The sequence below is a fragment of the Panthera onca genome, chromosome A2 (assembly GCF_046562875.1).
Source record: "Panthera onca isolate mPanOnc1 chromosome A2, mPanOnc1 haplotype 2, whole genome shotgun sequence".
Lineage (NCBI taxonomy): Eukaryota > Metazoa > Chordata > Mammalia > Carnivora > Felidae > Panthera > Panthera onca.
The window spans coordinates 56,641,595-56,664,360 of NC_138340.1; the positions used below are offsets into that span (position 1 = coordinate 56,641,595).

At 55.9% G+C, this 22,766-nt stretch overlaps 1 protein-coding gene across 15 annotated transcripts in view; it reads left to right on the forward strand.

Moving 5' to 3' along the window:
- Positions 1 to 21,952, forward strand: part of IQSEC1 (IQ motif and Sec7 domain ArfGEF 1) — a 423,845-nt gene extending 401,893 nt beyond the window's left edge. For 9 of the 15 annotated variants that reach the window (XM_078442696.2, XM_078442700.2, XM_078442698.2 and 6 more), the window contains 8 exons: positions 3,396 to 3,535; positions 4,028 to 4,057; positions 5,587 to 5,712; positions 6,929 to 7,028; positions 9,542 to 9,703; positions 10,529 to 10,705; positions 16,134 to 16,183; positions 17,471 to 18,918. In XM_078442696.2, the coding sequence (XP_078298822.2) occupies positions 3,396 to 3,535; positions 4,028 to 4,057; positions 5,587 to 5,712; positions 6,929 to 7,028; positions 9,542 to 9,703; positions 10,529 to 10,705; positions 16,134 to 16,183; positions 17,471 to 18,034 (1,349 nt within the window). In that variant the 3' untranslated portion in view covers positions 18,035 to 18,918. Of the gene's footprint in view, positions 1 to 3,395; positions 3,536 to 4,027; positions 4,058 to 5,586; positions 5,713 to 6,928; positions 7,029 to 9,541; positions 9,704 to 10,528; positions 10,706 to 16,133; positions 16,184 to 16,899; positions 17,399 to 17,470; positions 18,919 to 19,669 lie in introns of those variants that run through there. The other 6 variants (XM_078442704.2, XM_078442710.2, XM_078442702.2 and 3 more) reach the window with 5 other exon arrangements.
- The last annotated feature ends 814 nt before the right edge of the window (positions 21,953 to 22,766 follow it).

Below are 22,766 nucleotides of genomic sequence, written 5' to 3' on the forward strand. Positions count from 1 at the left end.
TCCCTTTCCTGGTCCAGGAAGGCCCGCCCCTCCCCCCCTCCCCCCCCCCCCCCCCCCCGAACCGGGGTTTGAACAGTCCTGGTGCGCCCCCTGGTGGTGGGTACCCTGCAACAGGCCAGCTAATGGGGTGCCCATCCAGAAGAGTGCCAAGCTGCCCGCTTTTCCCAGCTGGGCTCCAGGACCTGATCAGTCAGGGAAGCCAAGGGGCAGGGCTTGGTTCAGACCAACCAGACGGCCATCCCCTGCCCAGAGCACTCACGGTGTGTGGCCCTCTGCTAGATCTCAGGGGTGCTGTGGACCCCAAGGAATTCAGGTCTTAGCTACAGTTCCCAGGAAGCTAAGGAGTCTGGGAATTTTCTTAATGGCAATTCAGCACCAGAGCGTGAGAGAGCAACCAGCAGATGCTTTGATGGGACAGGGGCTGTCTCTCCTCACGGGGCTGAGCCTGATTCTGGTCTTCACAGGGTCCCCGTGGCCTTAGCGTGTAGGCCTGTGCTCCCTTGCTGCCCGGAGGGCAGGCTGTGCGCTGCATGCTGTTGGTGACCCCATGCACTGGAGTTTAAAGGTCTTTGCGATTTGACTCTGATTTTTTTTTTCTGCCTTTAGACCTCACCCACATAATTGGGACTCCCATATGGGGAACAACAGGAGGAGCCTGAAATGATTAGCCCAGAGGAGAGAAGGCTCAAGGAGGGAAGGGTTGCTCAGTCAGATTCTGCCAGTCGGCCACCCTCACATCAGTGGCTTTGTCGTTTGTATCCGGCCTTGCACCCGACTATCCCAGCAGTCTGGGGGAGTTATCATCCCACTTCTCAGGAGATCAAGCTGTCAGCTGTCTCCCAAGCCTGGACCGTTCCCTCCAAATCCCATCTTTTCAAGCCAGGAGCTCAGGAGTGTTCTGTTAAGTCTTCCTTGTGTTCAGAAGGGTAGCCAAGGCAGAGGGAAGGGATCTGCCCAAGGTCACGTCCACGGGGGCAGGACTCTGGTCTCCCACAGCCTGGCTGGTGCTCCGTACCAGGCAGACATCCAGCTTGGTGTTTGTAGAGGAGACCTTCCCCCCCTGCACACACTGGGCGCATTTTCTCTGGAATTCCTCACTCTGGTTCCCCTGGGGAGACCCTCAGCAGGAGTGCATTTGGGGGGTTGGAGGGTAAGCAGGGGAGGAATCGCTCACCAGCATGGCAGCCAGACGAGCAATGATTTTCTTTTATTGATGTTTGTTTTTAAGTTTTCTAGATTGATTTCTTTTTAATGGCTATTATCCTCACATAGTTTCAAAAAAAAAAAAAAAACACACAGAGTAAGACAAGCTAGCAATCACATTCTTTGGTATTTACCCAAAGGAATTGAAAACCCCATACATCCACACAAAATCCTGCACAGGATGTTTATAGCAGTTTTATTCATAGTTGCCAAAACTTGGCAGCAGTCGAGAGATGTCGTTCGGTGGGGGAACGGATACATAAACGGTAGTCCATGCAGACAATGGAATATTATTCAGCACTAAAAAGAAAAGAAGCCATGAGAAAACAGGGAGGAACCTTAAAAATGCATACCACCAAGTGAAGGAAGCCAGTCTTAAATGGTTGCATACCATAGGAGGCCAGCCACATGACTTTCTGGAAAAGGCAAAACTATGGAGACATATCAGAGATCAGTGGTCACCAGGGGTTGGAGGGTGGAGGGGCGGAGGAGGTGGAGCACGGGGGAGTTTTCAGGCAGTGACACTATTCCACCTGACTCCGTGGTGGTGGAGACGTGTCGGTAAACGTTTATTATCGAACGCACAACACCAAGAGTGAATCCCAATGTAAATTATGGATTTCGGGTGATAATAGTGTGTCAGTGTGGGTTCACTGCTTCTAATAAATATATGACTCTGGTGTGGGAAGTTGGTAGTGGGTGGGGGCCGGTGTTATGGGGAAATCTCTGGGCTTTCCCCTGAATTTTGCTGTGAACTTAATTGCTCTAAAACACAGTTCTAAAAAATAGTCTGGTTTTAAAAAATGTGTGGGGTGCCTGGGTGGCTCAGTCACTTGAGCGTCCGACTCTTGATTTCAGCTCAGGTCACGATCCCGGGGTCATGGGATTGAGCCCTGTGTTGGGCTCTGCTTAGGATTCTCTCCCTCTCTCTCTGTCCCCCCCTTCCCTCTGCCACTCTCCCCCGCTCTCACACTCTCTCTGTAAAATTAAAAAAAAAAAGTATGAACGGTGGGTAGCAGAGCCCCTCCCACCCCTACCTGTGTGCCCAAGGCCACACCCTCCCTCTTACAGTTCCATGTCGGTTCCCTGTGGTCGTCCTCATTTTCCTGGCAGCTGTGTGGTATTGCATTGCACCCGTGCAGGGATGGCTTAACCAGTCCCCTATTAATGGGTAAATGAGTGAATCCCAGTCTTCCGCTCTTTGGAAACCATGCTGCCATGAGTGACCTGGTCTGTGCATCATGGCCCATGGGATAAATTTGCCCTGGACGCAACCAGTGGCCCAGAGGGGCTTTGAGTGTATATTTGTGACCCTCCCACCAGCAGTGGCTGGGAGGCCCCTTCCCACAGCCTCGCCAACTGCGCAGGTTACCAAACCTCTGGACCTCTGCCAGTCTGTGGTCTGAGAACTGGCATGGGGTTGCGTTTCTCTCTTGAGTGGGGCCGAGTTTTCCTTGCAGCAGTTTTTCAGGGTATAGCAGAAAGGGTGCATGCCTGTCGTCAGAACAACCCGGCTTCAAGGCCAGACCCCAGCTTCTGCGCACGTGACGTGGGACAACAGCTGGTGGCGCTGCTCAGGTGCACGGAGTTCTCACTTTCTGGGAACGCACCGCTGCTGCTCTGTCTTCTTCACGAGACCTCCGTGAAGTCACCCGTGCTCTTGGTGGCCTGCTTCACAGAGGACCCCCAGCACAGAGACTCGGTCCCACGGCTCGTGAGGGGCAAAGCAAGAACTTAGGCCCATGCCTGTGGGAGCCTGAAGCCACAAACACCAGCTTCACAGCCACCCCCAACCCCGGGCCCTTCCCCGAGCCTCGCTTTCCCAGCTGCGGAATGGAGACGGCCACACCCACCCAGCCGGGCCATGGTCAGGATTAGCAAGCTGATGTTTATAAAGCCCTTGGAGCATGGCTGGAAGCTGGCACAGCCCTCTGCGTGCTGATCTGGGTGGCTATGCTGGCCTTGTCCTGGCGGAAGGATCCTAGGGCATTTCATAATTGACTGAAGGTGTTCAGTGGCTGTGGGTCTGGAAGGTCTTTGGTTCTGCTGAGGATTGATGAAAGGGATTGATATTCTGATTGGGTTTAGAAACTTGGCAAATCAGGGGTGAGCCTAGGGCCCCGAAGCTGAGCGGTGCCACAGCCACCCAGACCCTGGCCCGCCCTGATGCCTGGCTACTGTCTCCTGCCCAGGTGTGGACGATGGTGAGGACATTCCCCGGGAGATGCTAATTGGGATCTACGAGCGCATTCGCAAGCGGGAACTGAAAACCAACGAGGACCACGTGTCCCAGGTGCAGAAGGTGGAAAAGCTCATCGTGGGGAAAAAGCCGGTATGTGGTGGCCCTGCATCCCTGGCTCCCTCACTCCCACCCACCCCCCCTCCATGCGACCCCAGGCCTGCCCCACTGGCATTAGCTTTGGACAGGGGCCCTGATGCCATTTGGAACCTGGCTTCTTCGGGGCATAGTTGGGGGGGGGGGGGGGCGGTTCCTTTAGGTTTAGGGTGGCTCCTGCCTGATATTGGGGAATAATAACCATTGGCCCTGGGTTATATTTAAAGAGAGCCTGAGGCTCTTAAGAAACCAGCCCAAGTTGCGCAGTGGTCTCTTGGTGGCCTGGGAATGTCCTTATCGGCCTTCCCAAGTTCTGGCAGCGAGGAGGTCTCCTGAGCTGTGTGTGGATGTCTGGACAAAGGCTATGGGAACGTGCCTCTGGAGGGGTGCTTACCTACTCGGATGTCATCCCATTAGCTCCCTCATGTCCCAGGTGCATGCTTTGGATCATTAATATCTTTTCTTGTTTGTTTAATGTTTCCCACATAGATTGGATCCCTGCATCACGGGCTTGGCTGTGTGAGTATCCCTCTGCTTTTACATCCTGGCTGATATCCCACCCTGGGTTGGGGTTGGGGTTGGGGTGGGGGCGGGGAGGTCCACCATGTTCTGTGTTCACCTCCCTGCATCCCCTGGTTCCTGGATCCACAATTCTGGCTTGAGTTCCTTTCCGGAGTGATAAGAAATTTGATTTTCATCGTTCTCCCAGCCTCGAACCTCTGCAGACCCAGACTGCAGCCACCTGGGGAGGGTTGTGTACCGTCAGGCCAGGGCAGATGGTGTCCCTCCCTCTCACCCGGCCCGGTTGAGCGCAGAGGCCAAGGCTTGCCTCCGACCCGAGGCACTGTGCCCAAAACAGATTAGGTTGATGGGCCATCGCAAGCCTGCCCACCCAACCCGCCCTCTGCCGCCCACACTCCACTGTCACCACCTTGAGCAGGTCTGCCTGCCTGCTCACCCCAGGAGCAGCAAGGCTAGCCTTGCAGTTACGTGGCACTTTCCTTATGTGTCCGTCTTTACCCTTCACCGGGCAGCCTGCACTGCAAGAGTCAGCGTCACAAACCTGTCTGCTCCCCCTTCTTCCCACTTTGGCCTAGAGACAAACCACTAGATGCTGCCATGGCCAGCCCTCACCCACCTCTCCGGCCCCACCTCCCACCACCCTCTCCCCTTCACCCTTTTGTTCCAAACGATGCCCCTCCCTGAGCACACCAGCCTGGGCCAAGCCCTTCCTCCCATCTTCCTGATGCGCTGAGCTCGGGCCTCCTACCACCAGGGTACCCGTTGCAGAGTGAACCCTCCCTGCCAGCACATCCCTTTACTAACCTGCTGTCTCCTGCGTGAGCCTGGGTGCTCTCAGAGCCGCCACTGGGCCTCCCCAGTGACTTGTCACCGCAGCCCTTAGACACCATACAGGTTGTACCTGGCCTTGTGAGTGGCTCGGGCTTCGGCAGAGTGGGGGCTCACGTGAACCCATGGCAGGCGTGCTCCGCGTGGAGGCCCAGGCCAGGCCCCACGGGGTGGTGTGGCTGCTGGCCCAGGAGTTGGGGCAGGGAGCCATCAGAAGCGTCGGGATTCTTTAGGAGGGGCCTGGAATCCTCTCTCGGCTCTGCACCTTCCCAGTTGTGTGGCTGAGGCAAGTTGTTCAACCTCTCTGTGCCTCAGTGTCCTCATCTCAAGTAGACACTCGGGAGAAATCTTTGCCGGGACTAACAGGTTTATGTGTGTGATGGGCACTTTGTGGGGACTGAGAAATCACGAATTCCTCACTGTGGGGGCTCCCGTGTGCACGTGATGCTCTAAGACGTCTGGGACCTGCCTGAAGGAAAGGAAAGGAGGTGTCGCGAGAGGCAGGGACGCTTTCCACGGCCCTTCAGGAGAGCTCCTGAGGAAGAGCAGGGAAAGTTGCAAGGAGTCCAGACACGTCTGCTGTGTGCGGTTGGTGGGAGAAGGCGTTTTCGAAGGCCAGGCCCACAGGCTGGGTTCCCAGCACACAGGGACTGCAGCGGAGGGGCCGGGGGCTGACGCAGCGCTTCCTCCCCATACAGGTGCTCTCTCTGCCCCACCGGCGGCTGGTCTGCTACTGCCGGCTCTTCGAGGTTCCAGACCCAAACAAGCCCCAGAAGCTCGGGCTGCACCAGCGAGAAATCTTCCTGTTTAACGACCTCCTGGTGGTATGTGGTTCCCCAGAGCGTGTCGTGGCTGGGACCTGTGGCTCGGGGTGGCCTTGAACTGCAGCTCCAGTCTCCCATCTGGCCTTGTGCGCCTGCGCTTGGGGAAAGGCACCCACGTGCGTGGGGTGGAGGTGAAGGGGATGGAGTCAGCCCCACGGTCTTGGGTTACAAGAGGCAGAATCTAACTCACAGCACGGCTGATGAAAACGGGGCTTCGTCAGCTTATGTAAAAGCCCGGAGGGGGGTGTGGGGCTTCAGCCCCAACTATTTCTAGAAGCTTACACAGCGTCAGCGGGACTCCTTTATTAGGCTCTCTGTCTCTCAGCTACGTGGGCTCCCTTTTCAGGAGCTCTGTCCACAAAGAGAAAGTCAGTCTCGGCAGTTGCAGGCTTAATCCTGCCCCCTCCCTGCATCCCCGGCCACCAGGGGGATTTTCTTGGGAAGAGTCCGGGCAGAGGTCTCACTGGTTCCCTTGCCCATGCCTGAGCCGCTCACAGGGGCCAGGCAGGTGCAGTGCTGTCTCATTGGCTAAACCTGGGTCACTGCTCACCCCCAGGAGTGCCGGGTGGCAGAGAGGGGGTTCCCCAAAAGGAAACTGCAGAGCTCTTGCCCAAAAAAAGGTGGCATGGATGCTGGCCACTGGGGATAAAGATGCCCCTGGAGACAACGGGGGGAAACTGTCCCTTGGGTCTTTGTCTCTCCTGCATGCCCCGGGCTTTCTTGCTAGAGGCCCTTGTCCCTGACCATTACCTGCCTGAGGACCAGCCACTTCTCTCTGACTGCTGAGGTTGGAATCTGGACCTGTGGGTTTCAAGTCTTTGTCAAGAGTCCCTGACCTCAAGCAAGTGACTTCAAATTCCTGAGCCTCCGTTTCCTCCTCCAAAATCTCTCAGGCAGTCACAGAGCTCAGGTGGGGTCCTGGGTGTCAGAGCCCGGCCTGGTGCCTTTGGGGTCATGTGCAGCGTGGCGCCTGCCACCTCTCTGCTGAGGGGCTTCATCGCCAGCCAGGACGACCGCTGGGATTCACGGGAGCGGAAGCCAGCATCCATGTCAGGATGTGCCTGGACACACAGGCCTGCCCTGCCCCAGAGGCCTCCCGACCTCTGCACTGCCGCGAGGGTTTTGACGGTAGTCTCGGTCAGAATCCCGAGCGCCCAGAGTTGCCCCTGAGCGGTGCAGGCAATACGACTCAGCCTCTGTCTCTGGCTGCCCCCAGGTGACCAAGATCTTCCAGAAAAAGAAGAACTCGGTGACGTACAGCTTCCGACAGTCCTTCTCCCTGTACGGCATGCAGGTTCTGCTCTTCGAGAACCAGTGTAAGTCCGTGCTGGGGGCCTGCCGCGGCCCGGCCGCGAGTATGCGTGCTGGAGCACTCGTCCACACGTGGCCATGTGCCACATGGTGGAAACGGTGTCACAACTCCCACCTTGTAGTCACGAAGTGCTGTGCTCCCCAAGGATCTCCCCCTGGGGATCTCCCCCAGCTCTCCCACGTGTGTTCCGTATTCCTGCTTCGCCAGCAGAGAGAAGGTTGCAGGCCAGGGGCCTGACGAGCAACAGTACCTGGGGAGAATTTGATAACATTGTACATGGTGGTGATTGCCTTTGCTTTTGCTCCTATGTCTTCTTACCGAGTGGTTAAGATTTTTTTAATTCAGGGCGGAGTGGATTTATGCCAATAAAATGTTGCCCGGAAGACACCAAGTAAATGGCACAGGTGATGTGCAAACACAGGCAAACAAACAGGTGCAGGCAAGGCCTGGGGGGCTGTAGGACAGGAGCCCGGTCCTGAGCGGAGAGCCCGGGTGCAAATGCGTCAGGACCTAGCGGTCCCCAGGCCGCATTCCCTTTGTCTGTAAAGTGAGGTGATAGCACCTACCTCAGGGACTTAGGTGAGTCCATACATGAAGTGCTTAGAGCAGGATTTATTCTTAGGTGTTATTGGAGTCTTCTCTGGGTATGAGTGGGCCATGAGGCCTGAGGACTTGGGGGAGGAGCTGACACCCCCACTGACTTTTTTCTGTTGACCTGGTCTTTCTCTGATACCCAAGCCCTTCCCTTTACCTTTCTCCGTCTTTGTCCCGTCCCTGTTGGAGGTCCCTGAGCTGTAGGCTGAGCCAGGCCTCCTGAGATGGGGGGTGAGGGGGAGGTCCTGTTGCCCTGCCCATTTTGCACTGGCCCCAGGGGAGGACCATTCCAGTCGAGCGTCATGATATCTCCAGCAGCAGGGAAGCCCTCATCCTCTCGGACAGGTTGCCAAGCTACCGTCCGATCCACTTTCAATCTGCAGGTTGAAAAAGAACCAGGGACCTGTGCCTGGGCCATCCCTGCCTTGCCTTGGTTTCTACCAGGGTGGAAGGTGGCCTCAGGGAGCATGGTGCCACCCCACATCGTCCTGACCGGCAGGCCCTCTCTCCGAAGGGGTGGCAGTGGTTGTGATGCTCCCAGCAGTGGGCCCGACCAGACTGAATCCGCAGGCAGAGGCTGTGCCCTCCTCGTTTTTACATTCCCAGGGCTCAGCCCTCAGCCCTGAACCCAAGGTCCTGGCATAAGCCCAAGAGTCGACACTGACATTTCTATGGGACATGCCTTCGTAGCAGGGATCTCAAAGTGGTAGCCGTGGGTCAGTCGCAGCCCAGTTATGTGTTTGGTTTACACATTTTAAAAAATTTGTTGAGCTGATACTTAATATCTAAAATTACTAAAATTGGGGGCACCTGGGTGGCTCAGTCCACTAAGCGTCCAACTTCATCTCAGGTCATAATCTCACAGTTCGTGAGTTTGAGCCCTGCATCGGGCTCTGTGGTGATGGCTCAGAGCCTGGAAACTGCTTTGGATTCTGTCTCCCTCTTTCTCTCTTTGCCCCCTCCCCCCTCACACTCTGCCTCTCTCTCTCTCTCTCTCTCTCAAAAATAAACATTAAAAAAATTTAATTAAAAAATAAAATAACTAAAATTTTAGATATTTTTGAGTTTTCTTGAAAACCAAGAAGGTTTTTGCTAGGCCCACATTCCCACGTCATGTGGCTGTCATGGGCTGCATGCCCCTCCCCCCCCCCCCCCCCCCGACTCTGTTGCTCAGTCTCATGTGGTTTACTTCCTACATTTATGGGAACACACTAGGCATTTGAGTTCCCAGCCTTGACTTAGGTCTGAGCAAAAGTGGGATTGGTGTTTGGACCAAGAACCTCCAAACATCCAGTAGCTGATGCTTGATTCCCGCTGAGGAGAGAGGCGCTACCAGGGGACCAAAGCCACAGAGACTCTGTGAGCTTGGAAGTGGCACCAGGCAGGTCACAGGCCAGAAAGACCAAGCACTCAGCATAGAGTGCATTGGGTATGGGGCTCCCATGAAGCACCCAAGGGAACTGAGGGTCTGGAGGCCACTTGTGAGAGAACAGAGCTCAGTGTGCACTCAGAATTGCCCAGGGAGACCAGATAAGACTCCCCCCCGCCCCCAGTACAGGACACTGACTCTGACTCCCGGACTCCACCCCTGGCCATTCTTGAGCTTCAGGCAATGACCAAGGACCTTGACTTGAAGGGTCTAGTCTCCATGACCTTCAGGTTGAGGAAGGATGGGGGCCCTGACCTCTGTTCAGATTGGCCAAATCTGCCCCAGACTTCTCCATAGAACAACACAGACCCAAGTCAGGAGATGGGGATTTCCTGGCAGTCTCTCTGGTCTGCCCTGTGGATGCCTTTCCTCCCTGGTTAGACGTGTCTGCTGAGAGCCTGGACCCTTAGACTTAGCATTTTCTTGACCAGCAGAGAGAGTGCAGAGAGCACCCAGGGATCCATGGGTTCTTCTCCTCCCCTTCTCCTTTGTAGACTACCCCAATGGCATCCGGCTCACATCTGCTGTCCCCGGAGCAGACATCAAAGTGTTAATAAACTTTAATGCTCCCAATCCTCAAGACCGCAAGAAGTTCACCGACGACCTGCGGGAGTCCATCGCGGAAGTGCAGGAGATGGAGAAGCACAGGATAGAGTGTAAGTCCCAGGCCCCCTGGAGAGGAAGAGCCAGCAGCCCCGGCATCTCATGGGACTTGCTGGATGCAGCCGTTGGCTCCCATCTGGTGCCAGGGACTCTGGGGCCCCACAAAAGTAAGGTGCCCTGGTCTCACCTAGCCTTCCCACAGCCCTGTGACAGGGCAGCCCCCATACCTGGGCCAGAGGAGGTGGCGTGGGGAGGGCAGCAGAGGCCTCCGCGTGAGAGTAAGGGCTTCCGCGGCCCAGGCCCATCCTGCCTGTGGGACCACATGGCATGCCCTGAGAGAGCCTGGTTCCCCCGTCGCCCCACGAGATGAGATTTCCCGGAGATCCGGAGCTGATCTCGTTGCACCTTGGTGTGCTTATTCTTCTTTCATCTTCCACGTCAGGGAAGTCACCACCAAGCCCATCCTGTGGGTTTCATCGGACCTGATTATCATCTTTTCTCTCCTGGCTCCAAGCCTCACTCCCTGGAGACACACAACTACCCCCACCTTTGGGCCCCTCCCACGGCAAGTTCGGGTTACCCCTTACTCGTCCACAGACCCAGGCCAGCCAGTCTCCTTGCCAGCCCTCAAGCCTGCAAAGTGACGGTCTTTCCTGCAGACCCCAAGACCCGTGCCTCTCAGAGTTTCCTCCTGGCTCCCTTTTGTCAAAGGCAGCGTTCACACCTTCTCTTTCTTTCCCAAGACAGCTGTGGGCCCTCACTTTTCCTCAGGCCAAACAGATGGCAGCTGGGCGCGATGCCGAGCCTGCACAGAGGGCCCAGGGCCTCCCCCTCAAGGCTGTGTTTCTCTCACTGGTCCCTCGCCCCCTCTGTTTCAGCGGAGCTCGAGAAGCAGAAAGGCGTCGTGCGGCCCAGCATGTCCCAGTGCTCCAGCCTCAAAAAGGAGTCCGGCAACGGGACGCTGAGCCGAGCCTGCCTGGATGACAGCTACGCAAGCGGTGAGGGCCTCAAGCGCAGCGCCCTCAGCAGCTCCTTGCGGGACCTCTCCGAAGCGGGTAAGAGCGGGCCAGGACCCCCTTCCTAGCCCAGCACACGCAGGACTCAGACCGGGCAGCTGGGGCATGCGTTGCGTGCCGGGAAAGGACCGCAGTGGCGGCTGGTGGCGGCAGGGCTCAGACGGAGTGCCGTTGGGTTTCCCGTGACTGTCCCCAGACCGTAGTAGCATCTGACCACACAGCGAGGGCGTCCCAAAAAGGCCAGAGGAAACAGGATCCGGTTGTCAAGGCAGAACAGCCAGGAGGTTACCCCTATTCTCCCTTTCTTCTTCTAGGGGTTTTATTTATTCTTTTATTTATTTTCCGGAAACTGCTCTCACACAGAGCGAGCCAGGCCCCACTGATGGATGTGTCCCTTGTCCTCTGTGCTGCCGCGTCCCTGTGTTTTATGCTGATGAATGAAATGGAGTGAAGCCCTCGAAACTGTGTTGGAGACCCCCCTCTCCCACTGTCCCTGGTCTCATTTCCCTCACGGAGGTCTCCCTTCCTGGGAAACCCGGGCCCCCATCCGGCCCAGAGGCAGTGGCCGCAGCTGCCCCCTGGATGTCGGGGCGGTGGGGAAGGGGGGGAGCCCTGGCACAACCGTGGTTTTTGTTACTGTTTCTTTGTTTCTGTGTGTGTTTATTTGCTGCCAGCCTCTTAACCCCTAAGCAAGCAGCACCCCTCGAGCCTCCCAGATTTCCCAGGGGAGGAGGTGTGTCTAGAGCATCAGGGAGCTTTTGGGGGCAGCTCGCCCGGCCGGGTCCCCCGGGCCAGCCGTCCGTGAGTGTTGTTTAGCCTGCTTTGCCTGCAGTGCTGTCAGAGAAGCTGCGGAGGGACAGCCCCTGAAGCCCCCCAGTCACGTCTCAACAGGCAGCTTCTCCTGGGAGGAGGCTCCAGCTACAATGGAGCAGAGGTTACAGGACGTTGTCCCACAGAGGGCACACGGCTCTGGGTGTCCTGGCTCTAGGAGCCTGATTGCAGGCCCTGGGTTGTCGGAAAAGACCCTCTCGGGCCAACATCAGCCGCCTCCTCTCCAGGGGCCCGGCAGCCCCCTCCTCTTCTCGGGGCCTCACCCGCCCCACCCTGCCTCGGACATTACCTCGTGGCCAGCCCTGGGCCCCGCTACTAAAAGAGCCTGCTCATGACTCCATCCCACACCTGTCCCACCGGCCGCACTGCCTCCCTCCAGCTTACTCATTTCCCAGAAATTTTTTTTCTTTTTTTTTTCTTTTTTTGAGTTGGAATTTTTTTGTCCTTATTTTGTCCTGTCATTTTTTTTTTTCATAGTAAAAATCAGAAATCCATTGCCAGCATGAGGGTTCACCCAGGGTTTCTCAACCCCAGCACCATTGATGTTTTGTGCCAGATAATTCCGTGCTGTTGGAGGGTGCTGTCCTGTGCACTGCAGGATGTTTACCAGCATCCCGGGCCTCTACTTACGAGATACCAAGAGTATCCTTCCCCCACCCCCCCCAGTCATAACAGACAATAATGTCTCCAGAAATTTCCAGGGGTCCTCTGGGGGGCAAAAATCACCCCCAGTTGGCAAAGTGCCACGGGTTGAGAACCACTGGTTTTCCCTATGGCTTGTTAAACCCAGCTAAACGTAATTGGACAGCTCTGGGCCTCTGCAGGCTGGTAGCCGGGACCTCTGTTTGGGTTTGTGCAGTGGCATTAGGCCTGGCCTCTCTGTTCCCTGATGCAGCACCTGGAGGGCGGATGGGTCCCGTCCAGTCCCTCAGGTAACAGTGGCTCTGTTGAAACTGAGGCTCCCAACGTGGCCAGCCACACCTAGGACTCCAGCTCCTGGGGGTCAGATAGAGCTGCACCCCAGTCCTGTGTGAGGGACAGAGTGCTGAGGTTCAGCTGCTTTCCTTCTATCGTCACTGTTGCCGTTGTCGTTTGGACATTCTGAACTAAGAAAAACTCTAGGGATTGAGTCTTCCCAAGAGACCATGTGAAGAATCCCCCAGGAAGGCAGTCCCCTGTCCCCAGGAAGCCTGGAAGGTGTGTTTGAGTCCTGGCAGCTGCCAAGGCCCCAGACTGGGAGCCCTCCACGTGCAGTCTCCAGAGGGAGACCGGCCAGTGTCGGCAGCCATCCAGGAAGATGCTGGGCTCAGCACCCGAAGACGTGCCCCGGACTGGGTCGGAATGAAGCTCTCCGGAGGCATCGTCGCTCTCCCCACCATGGCCCTCACTAAGAGGGCTGCTGGAGAAGAGGCAAGGCCTCGGGGATACCCTCTCCCTTCGGGAAAGCTAGCGCTCAGTTGTTGGCACGTCACTGCTCTGGGGGCGTCTGCCCTGGACCTGCAATCACACGTCATTTCAGGTGACGACACACCTCAGACGTGGATCCTCCCACCCCCCACCACCAATTCTCTCCACACGGTCTTCCTTCATCCGGGATCCATGCTCATTTCAGTGGCACCAGAGCCCTGTCGGCCTGCGATCAAGGGCCTGCGTGGACCGGGGACACAGGTGTGACTGGGGCCTTAACCCCTGGCCCAGATCAGTCAAGTCATGATGGACGCTATCCCCAAGCCCCCAGGGTCCTCCTGCCCCTCCCAGCCAAGCTGCCCAACATCAGTCTCCAGAGAGAGGATGTCTCCTAGAGGCCATGGGACCTGCCTGCACCTGTCATTGCTCTGGGGCCTACCCAGAGACCTGCCATGTTCTGCCCCAGGGAACCCGGGAAGCCCTCTCAGGGGAGATTTGGTGGCTCCTGGTGGCCAGTGTCCAAAGCAGCACCTGCTCAGCCTCCAGCATTATTAAGGACCACAGGGTGGGACCCTGGGTTGAGAGCCCTTGCTGCATTCTGTGCCGATACCGAGAAGCAGGAGAAGGCTGTGAAGAGCCATGCTTGGAACTCCTTCCAGACGTGGTTACTGATCCTGGCCACAGTTGGCCTGGCAGGGCCTGATCAGGTTCTGGGAGAGGCACTGGGCAGGGCAGGGCTCACCTGTGGCTGGTGCAGGACCCCCCCCCCCCCAAGAGAGAGGGAGTGTAGCGGGAGATAGAGTGCAGGTGAGGGATAGTGTGGGTGCATGGGTGAGAGCCACTTTCCCAGCATGCTTCACCTCCATTAGCACATGATGTGCACCTGTGTGCACACACCCGGACACAGGTCTATAGCAAGCAGGTGTCTGTGGGGTGTGCCCATGACTAGGGGCTCTGGGACTGGACTGCAGACAGCAGTGAGGTAGGGATACCTCACATCTCATGCTTATTTGGGAAGTTGAAAAGACGGATTCTGAGAAACTTAGCATTACTCAAAGACATCCAAGTTAAAACTGTCCTAAGTCTTGGCCCACTTGGGGGCAGGAGGAGGAGGGTTTTGTTGTACTTCAGGTCAGATACCACACAGAGCCCCCAAACCTAGCTCCAGGCCTGGCCTAAGTCCCCTTGAGAGAAGCACATCAGTCGGAAGACATTGCTGGGCACTGGTGGGGCAGGCTGGCCTTACTGTGTCCCTGGTTTTCAGTTAGGGGAGCCCTCTAGGCTTCGAGGGGCCAGAGAGCTGATTTTAAAACCACAGAGACAGCAGAGATCTGACGTCAGCATTTCTGCATGGTGCCACAAGATCCCGAGTGTCTGATGCTCACATCTACCCTACTCAGAGGAAGGCGCGTACCCATTCCACAGATGCAGAAACTGTGCTAAAGAATCAAAGGAATGCCAAGTGGGGTTACCTCTTCAGCCAAAGAGCCTCATTCTGCTCTATGTCCCTGGACTACTGTGTTGGGACAAAAAGCAGGAAGGGAAGATGGCCAGCCTCTCTTCTCATACGAGCTGAAAGATGAGGATATGTGATGACCCTCATCTTTCTTCCAGCTGGGAATAAGGGCCAAGTCCTACGTGGTTCTCCCTGGTCCTCAGCAACTGGTGGAAAACACTCTTGCCCTAATCTTCTGTGTGGCCCTATCCTGAGTGAGCTCCGAAGCCCTCTCACACATGCCAGAGTCAAGCAAAGTTCCCAGCTGGGACTCAGGTTTGGGGGTTGGCAGGCCAAGCAAAGGGACCGAATGTCCCCCGAGTCCACTGTTGTATGCCCAAGATCAAGGCTCCGTCCCAGTACACTCAGATGCCACGGTGAGGCCTGAAGGACCCACAGACCCACTCTCTACCCCGCACAGGGCCAGCTTCTTGGCCACAGAGAGGCACGTAGCAGCCTTTCCATCTTTCAGGCTCCTGGGCTCACTCAGCCTGCATTCCGCTCAGAAGGCAGCATGGCCAAGCTTCCCAGCCCCAGAGATGGACAGGCAGACCTGGGTGTGAGTCCCGCTCGCTCACTGTGGAATTGGACAGTCGGTCCATGAACCTCAGCCTCCACCTCCTCCTCCTCCTTGGCACAAAGGGACACCTGTACTGCATTGCTGCGGGGCTTGACCAAGAACAAATGTATTCGGCTCGTGGCCAGGGCTGCACAGGTGGAAGCCTCCAGAACATCAAGTGGGCGGCCCCTTCTCTGTCCCCTCTTCCTATCTGCTTTCCTGAGGGCTGAACAGAGACCGGACCCCGAAGCTTGGGCACCCACCATTCTTGCCAGCCTCAGTGTCCTGCAGGAATCCATGGAGAGGGCCTCCAAAAGGACCCTGGAGGCCAGGCTGAGCCTTAGGCCTCCAGAACCAAGAAGACACAGCCTTCCTGTAACACAGCCAACATATATTGAGTGCCTACTATATGCCATGTGCCGGGGGGGTAGTAGAAAGCCATCGGCAGGCAGCGCTCACAGCTGAGGGAGCACTTGTGGCATCCGGAAGGGCGGTACCCGCAGAAGGGAAGCAGGACTCTGGGCTCTCCCAGCAGACCCTGACCCTGCCTCCTGCCCCTGGCCAGGGCACTGCACAAACCAAACAGTTGGCTCCAGAGGCACCAGCACATTTGAGCTCCCCAGAAGGAAAAGACAGGACACCAAGTTTAGTTTCCTCCTAACCATCAACCCCACCCTGCCTGCAAGGGGGGAGATGTATATGTATGTGTAAATATGCATATACATATGTATATGAAATCCACGCAGTCAGGGCCGCACAGGACCACATCTTGTTTGTTTTGAGCCATTGGAGAAGCTGCCCCTGTCCCATCCCCTGTTGGCAGGTGGCTGGAGCACAGGGCATCTGGCCCCGGCTGTGCACGTGCCCCAGCCCACCTGGAGGCATCCCCCCCACCCCCCCCCACCCCCCCACCAACAGACTGCCAGTCCAGGAGAAGGGATATCAAGTTGGGGCTGGTTGAAAACGAATTTTTTTCTTTGAACTCCCCCTTCTTTTTTTTTCTTTTTTTTTTTTTTTTTTCTTTTGAAACTCATTACTGCCCTCCCACGGGCTTCCCTACGGAGCCAGTCCTCCGACCCTCCCCCCGGCCTGCGGCAGTGGTGACCCAGGGCCAGGCAGGCGGCGGCCCGGCCTCGTGTCCGTGTCTAACCTCTGGTATTGCATGTTCTGGGCAGGGAAGCGAGGGCGTCGCAGCAGTGCGGGATCGCTAGAGAGCAATGTGGAAGTAAGTAGGAAGCGCCTACGTCCAGCTGGCTGTCGTGTGTTGCCTCCCCGATCCTTGGTTTATATCTGTTGTCTTTTTTTTTTTTTCGTTTTTTTTTTTTTTCCGTTTTGCTCTTCCTTCCCCCTACTGCACAGAGGCGCAGACACGCCCCGTCCCCCATGCCTGCCTCAGCCCCAGTGCATGCCAGCTTCCCCCCTCCTAGAATCGCCCGTGCCTCTCACCGCTTGTTTGGGCTGGACCCATGGGAGGTGGGGGTGGTTCTGGATTCCGTGTTTTAGTTCCCGCTTAACCCCGTCCCCTGTGGCCCCCCAAGCATGGTTAACATCCCGGCTCCCTGGCACTCCCCCACCCCCACCCCGGGGCCCCCCGCCTGCCGACACTGCTCCTGGGCGGGAAGCACCGCCCGCCAGGCATCTGTGCACCCTCCACCCGCACTGTCGGGGGCGGGAGGGTGGGTTTTGCCCATCTCTTGACTTCCATGCTCCGCCATCCCCATCGCTTCCTTCCTGGAGTTCCGATTGCTGTGTGTCTGCAGTCAGGACATCATGGAATTGCTTAGCTAGCTCGGGGGAGGAAAGCCATGAGAGGAAGAAAAAATTCCGTGTGGATTTCATGAGATTTCATTCATCTGCCAACCATTTCTATATTACTGTTCACATCGTAACCTCAGCTTGCAGACCTTTTTGTTTCCTTCTTTTTCCTTGTTTGGTTTGCAGTAGGTAGCTGCAGTGAAATGCCTAGGCAGCCCCCCCGCCCCTCCAACAAGGACAAGGTTCCCCGAGCGCCCCCCGCCCCGGTCCCTACCACCAGCTTCCCAGAAAGCTCGGGGCCCACACAGGCAGAGCAGATGGCGCAGTTTCAGCAGGAACGGGGTTCTTCTTCATGCACATCAGCCCAGCCTACTCCACGCAGCACATGGCGCTCACAGGCACCCCCGGGCCGGTCGTTCTGATCCGAAAGCTCAGGCCGCCTTCCGTATCAGGACAAGAGCAGAAGTCACACTTGTGCTGCTGCTGCTGCTGCTTTGACCAGACAGGAGCGTCCCTCATCGCCTACCCCATCCCCACTCCTCTCAGTGGAAGGCCACCCTGGGTCCCTGTGGCCCCCAGTCGCATGAGCGGAGGTGGCACTGACCCAGCCTCACCCAGCCCCTCCCTCTGCAGCCAGAGAGTTAACTAAGGCTTAGCAGTCAGTGGGTGAACTTTTTTACATAAAAAAAAAAAAATTCATTCTGACATAAGTGCTGTAAGGTCTTTTAATTTTGATTTCTATGAATTTCCTTTTTAGGGGTCCATCATTAGCAGTCCTCACATGCGCCGGAGAGCTACATCAACACGAGAGTGTCCATCTCGCCCACACCAGACTATGCCTAACTCATCCTCCCTCCTGGGCTCCTTATTTGGGAGTAAGAGAGGGAAGCCCCCTCCCCAGGCCCACCCGCCCTCAGCCCCTCCCCAGCCACCCCCCCACCCACCGGGCCTGCCCCACGCGCAGCACTCTGGGGCCAGCCACCACCAGGGGCCTGCTGAGGGCCCGCCGCAGGCCCAGGTGCACGGGCACCACGCCCAGTACTGCCACGTGCAGCAGAACCCGCCCCCCTACCACCACCACCACCACTACCACCCCCCCCAGCACATCCAGCACGCACACCAGTACCACCACAGCCCCCACGGGGGGCACCCACCCTATGGGGCCCACGTGCACAGCCACCCACCGCTGCCCTCGGCCCACGCCGGCCACCCGGGCCACACGGGCCACGGCCACGCAGCGCACCACCACGGGCAGCCCCCCGCCCCGCCGCCCCCCACCAGCAGCAAGGCCAAACCCAGCGGCATCAGCACAATTGTGTAGACAGCCTGGGCGGGGTCCCAGACTGCCCCGGAACACCTGCACACCACACAGAGCCATGCCCAGGGGCGGCCGGGCTCAGACCAGACCCAGGGCACCTCTGTTTCCACCTCTCCCCTCTGCTCCCCGCGGCCTGGATGGAGCCCTCTGAGCCCACGGGGCTTGTGTTGCAGGGAACAAAGTTCACGATCTCACTTAGCGTTGGTGTCCTGGGTTCCATCCACTTGGACCCAAGGGGTGGGCCTCGGCCACCATCAGCCTTGAAAACAGCGCCACCGGCCACGTAGATGTTGAGCTGTCCCCCACCCCAAAGCAGCCCTTAGCTCTGCTCCCCAACTGTACACGCATATGAAAACCCAGCCTAGGAAAAGAAGAAACGAGACACAAAAACCAGAGACAGAACAAAACAGAACAAAAACAAAAACAAACCAAACTTGCTGCATTTATTGCTCTTTTATTGACAATGGGCAAAAAATTAAGTAGACCTGATATGGTTGATGAAAATACGTAAGTAAACTTTATATAATATAAATATATAAATATATAAATATATATATATATATACTGTATAGGTAGTATTTGTGTGTGAAAGGAAATGTCTCAGTCCACAAAATTAGCAATATAGACTTTCCAAGGAGCTCCACTTACCTGCTAGGAAGACAGTATCTTACATGAATGTGAGAGAGTAAACCAAAAACGTAAACGCTAGGAACAAATTCAGATACTTCCATATTTTCATAAAAAAAGAGGAGAAGTCCCTCCAGGGACTGGCTAAAATCTTTACGCAATCATTACTAACTGTGCCAAGTAACATAGCATCTAACTGTTTAAAAAGTCCAATATTGCTTTGTATAAATCCTTATTTTATTAACAGAAAACTATCATAAGTAATCAGTATTATAAACTGCTCTGTTATTTCAGGTAAGCAAATAGATACAAATGCAGGAAACTCTACAGTAGCAACTCAGGACAACTGGTTAGGAACTGGTTGTCTGAGGATATTGGTTCCACAGATTCTTAGACACTTTAATGGCTGCGATAACTGTGAATTTCCATGATCCATATTTCTTTTATATGCATATGATTTAATGCACACTCATTCAGAGTCCTCTCAGGGGGGCGCCCATCCACGGCAGAAGTGTTCATCTCCAACATGAGGGCGGCCAGCTCCCATACTCGCCTCCCCAACACCATAACTAACTCATCCTGTCTCCAACTGCCACAGGCACCACTCCCACCCCCACCCCCACCCCCACCCCAGCGAGTTTCTGCCGGGAACCGCTCCAAACCCGAAGGCTGATTCTAGCATGTAGCAACCCAGGGCGGTGTGTGTGTTTCCCATTTTGTTTTCTGAGTGGTAGCCGCGATCATCGTGATTCCATGTGGCCATGTGCTAGCACAACCCCTGTGTCCTCACCGTGGCCCCTCTGACCCCCACCTCCCGGCCGACGAGTGCCGGCCCTCGCCAGCGAAGCCCCCGCTGCCTTCTCATGGTCCAGTTAGCTGCCAGGGCATCACATGACTCTCAGCTGTGCTCTTGTCGCTTCCGTGTTGTGGTGACACCATCCGCTCCCCTGGGGCCGGGCGCCGCACGCGTCCGGTTCTGTGACTGAGTCACCCACGGGCCGTACTTTGTAGTTTCAGCCTTTCGAGCCACTGCAGCCGCCAGTGCTGTGCTCCTAAGCCGTGGGACCGGAGGACTGCCCCGCGGCCCCTGCCCCGGCGGAGAGCCCTTTCAGAAAGGGCGAAGCTAGTGCTGGACTCCGCGGGCCACAGGCTCCGCACGCCGTGGACGGCGTGGTGTGCCGTGGCCAGACGGCAGGACGACCGAGGGGAGCCCACCTGGCAGGCCGGCCGGGGGGGGGGGGGGGCCGCCCGTTTCCCTCCCCACCCGCCCCTTTGTCATATCATCGAGGCCACCATACCAGCAAATCTGCAAACCGAGCACTTTGTTAATCTCCACAGAGAGCAAATACAGCAATCTAGAGTTTAGCCTTTTTTTTTTTTTTTTTTTTTGGAAGAAGTGTGACTTTAACCTGCCCACCTTTATCTTCCCATCGTGTCGTGTTTCTCTCCCGGGCACCTGCTCGGAAGGAGGGACGTGTACAAAGCACGGGTGCGTCTGATCTGGTCCAGGCCAGGCTGGTGGGAGGCTCCCCGCTTCCACCGGCTCCTAGATTCCTTGGTTTTCCTGCAGAATCAGGCTCCCCGAGGCGTTCTCTGTCTTGCGGTTTAAAGGTTGTTGTTCTGACCAGGAGAAGTCAAATTGTACTGCATGCCATCTGGCGTCAGTCGTGTGAGGCCACACTCTATGTATTGTGTATTTGCAAACTATATCAGTGTTACTGTTGACAAATAGTTGAAGTAAAGTGATAACATATTAAATATGTCGGCCTTTCTTCACCCTCTGTACCGATAGTAGAGTCTACCTGTAAACTCGAGGTTGTTCCAGAAAAGATGCAGGCTGTTTGGCACAAGGTTGCCCTTTCTGAAGGGGTGACCACCGATGAAAAAGGGTGGACAGCAAAGCCAATGGGGTCGGGTTGGGGGGCGCTGTCTCCATCGCCGTCCTTCATGCACCACGGGCCACTCAGAACCCTTACTTCCAAAACTGCCGTCCGTGTGTCCTGAAGCGTGGTCTGGCGGCCACACGGCCGGATCTAGCAAAAGGGGGCTTCTCGAACCAATTCCCTTTCTCCCCATGTGTCCAACTTTGTATAGCGTGTTGGGCTCAGGTCAGCGAGGCTTCATCATTCTTTGTTTGATTTACACGCTTACCGTGGGAAGCGTCTCCAGGGAGTGTTTCCAAGGAGGCTGGAGCCACGCTGCCCGGAATCTCATTTGGGAAGCAAAAACTGCCGACGGATTGCTTTCCCGTGCCCCACCCCCACCCCCACCCCCTGGGTGGCGCTCTCGTGGGACTGTTCTTTCTAGACCCCAGCCTGCCATAGGGTCAGCGCTGTGGGGGCCTGCCGTCCACCCCCCACCCCGGGGATAGGCAGCAGGACGCCGAGCAGGACGTTTGTGTCCTCCTTCCCCACCGTCGGGACACACTTGGGACCTTTCTCTCAAGTCGTGCAAATTGTTCCAGTGAAACGGTCATTTCCGACACGAGCAGGAGTAGAGGAAGCGGCAGGTAGCACCACAAAAATCTTTTCTGGGACAACAATTAAATCATGTGTTTGTATTTTTTTTTAAGTTTACGAATGAATTGTACAACAATGTAAAAATAAAGTTCATCCTAATATGATGTGCACATCTTGCTTAAAAATGTCTTCAGTCACCCAGCGTAGAGCGATGTTTCCATCACGCGCTGCATGCAGAAGAAGCCTCTTGTTTGTCTTTAAAACGAGCTGAAAAGACAGCAGATATGTAAACACGACCCTAGGTGTTGACTCAGCACTCCCTGCAAAGCTGGGTCTCTACGGGTAAGCATGCATCTTACGGTTTCGTTGTAAAATACCATCACTCTTCCTGCCTGAAAACTGAGGAATTTTGTAAAGTATCTCCAATAACAACAATAATCCAGGAAACAGATTTCGAGACGGATCAGTGCCAAGTGGGGGGTGGTGGAAAGGGACAGGTGGGAGGAGGGGCGTGTGCCTCTTTCTTACCCATGAAGGGGCGCACGTTAGCCTAACCGCGGTCGCATCGAGGTCCCACACAGGACCCGTCTCCTCTTGGGAACTGTCGTCCACCTTCTAGTTTTAAACGGTTAGCATCAGGTCTTGACTGTAGACCTTCCAAAGACTTCGAGAGACACCTCCCTCGCCAGAGGCCCGGCACCCGCTGTGTAACTTTGGGCAGGACAGGAGTGCTTTTGTTTTAACACGCGTTCTGTTTGTGAGTAGTAACAGACTCTATTGATGTAAAACCATAGCTGTGATCATGTGGAGAAATCAAATAAATCCTTTAAAACTCTCGGGTTTTTACTGTTTCTGAAAAGCCCAGCTGTTTCCCCATTGAGCAGACACAGAGAGCTCTCCAGGTGACCAGCGTGGCCCGTCCTCATCATGACTGCTGTGGGCAGTAGCTCTCCTGGAAGGTGTGGGTCTGGCTCTCATCGAGGGTGCTGGTATATGAGACTCAAAGGTACATGTCACAACACAGGCACGGATGGTGTCAAAGGTATTTAATTTTTTTTAATGTCTATTTTTTTTTTTTTTTTTTTGAGAGAGAGAGACAGACAGAGCTCGAGTGGGGGAGGGGCAGAGACAGAGGGAGACACAGAATCCAAAGCAGGCTCCAGGCTCTGAGCTGTCAGCACAGAGCCCTGTTCGGGGCTCGAACCCACAAACCGTGAGATCATGACCTGATCCAAAGTCTGACACTTAACTGACTGAGCCACCCAGGCGCCCCATCAAAGGTAGATATGATTTCTAGCAACCTGCAGCCAATTTGAGGGCTTCCATTGAGTTAGAGAGGAGATGGGTCCTTTGGAGTGTTGACATGGACTGGGAATGACGTGGGGGAACCAGTCCTCAAATGGTTGAGGAGAGGTTATTTTACGAGGTCAAAGCAGCCCGTTCTCCCACGCGATGATTAATGCGATGTGCAAAAACCAGGAAGGTGAGGGGCACCTGGGTGGCTTAGTTGGTTGAGCATCTCACTCTTGACTTTGGCTCAGGTCATGATCCCAGGGCCGTGGGATCGAGCCCCATCAGGCTTCGCCCTGAGCGTGGAGCCTGCTTGGGATTCTCTCTCCGTCTGCCCCTCTCCCCTGCTCACATGCGCT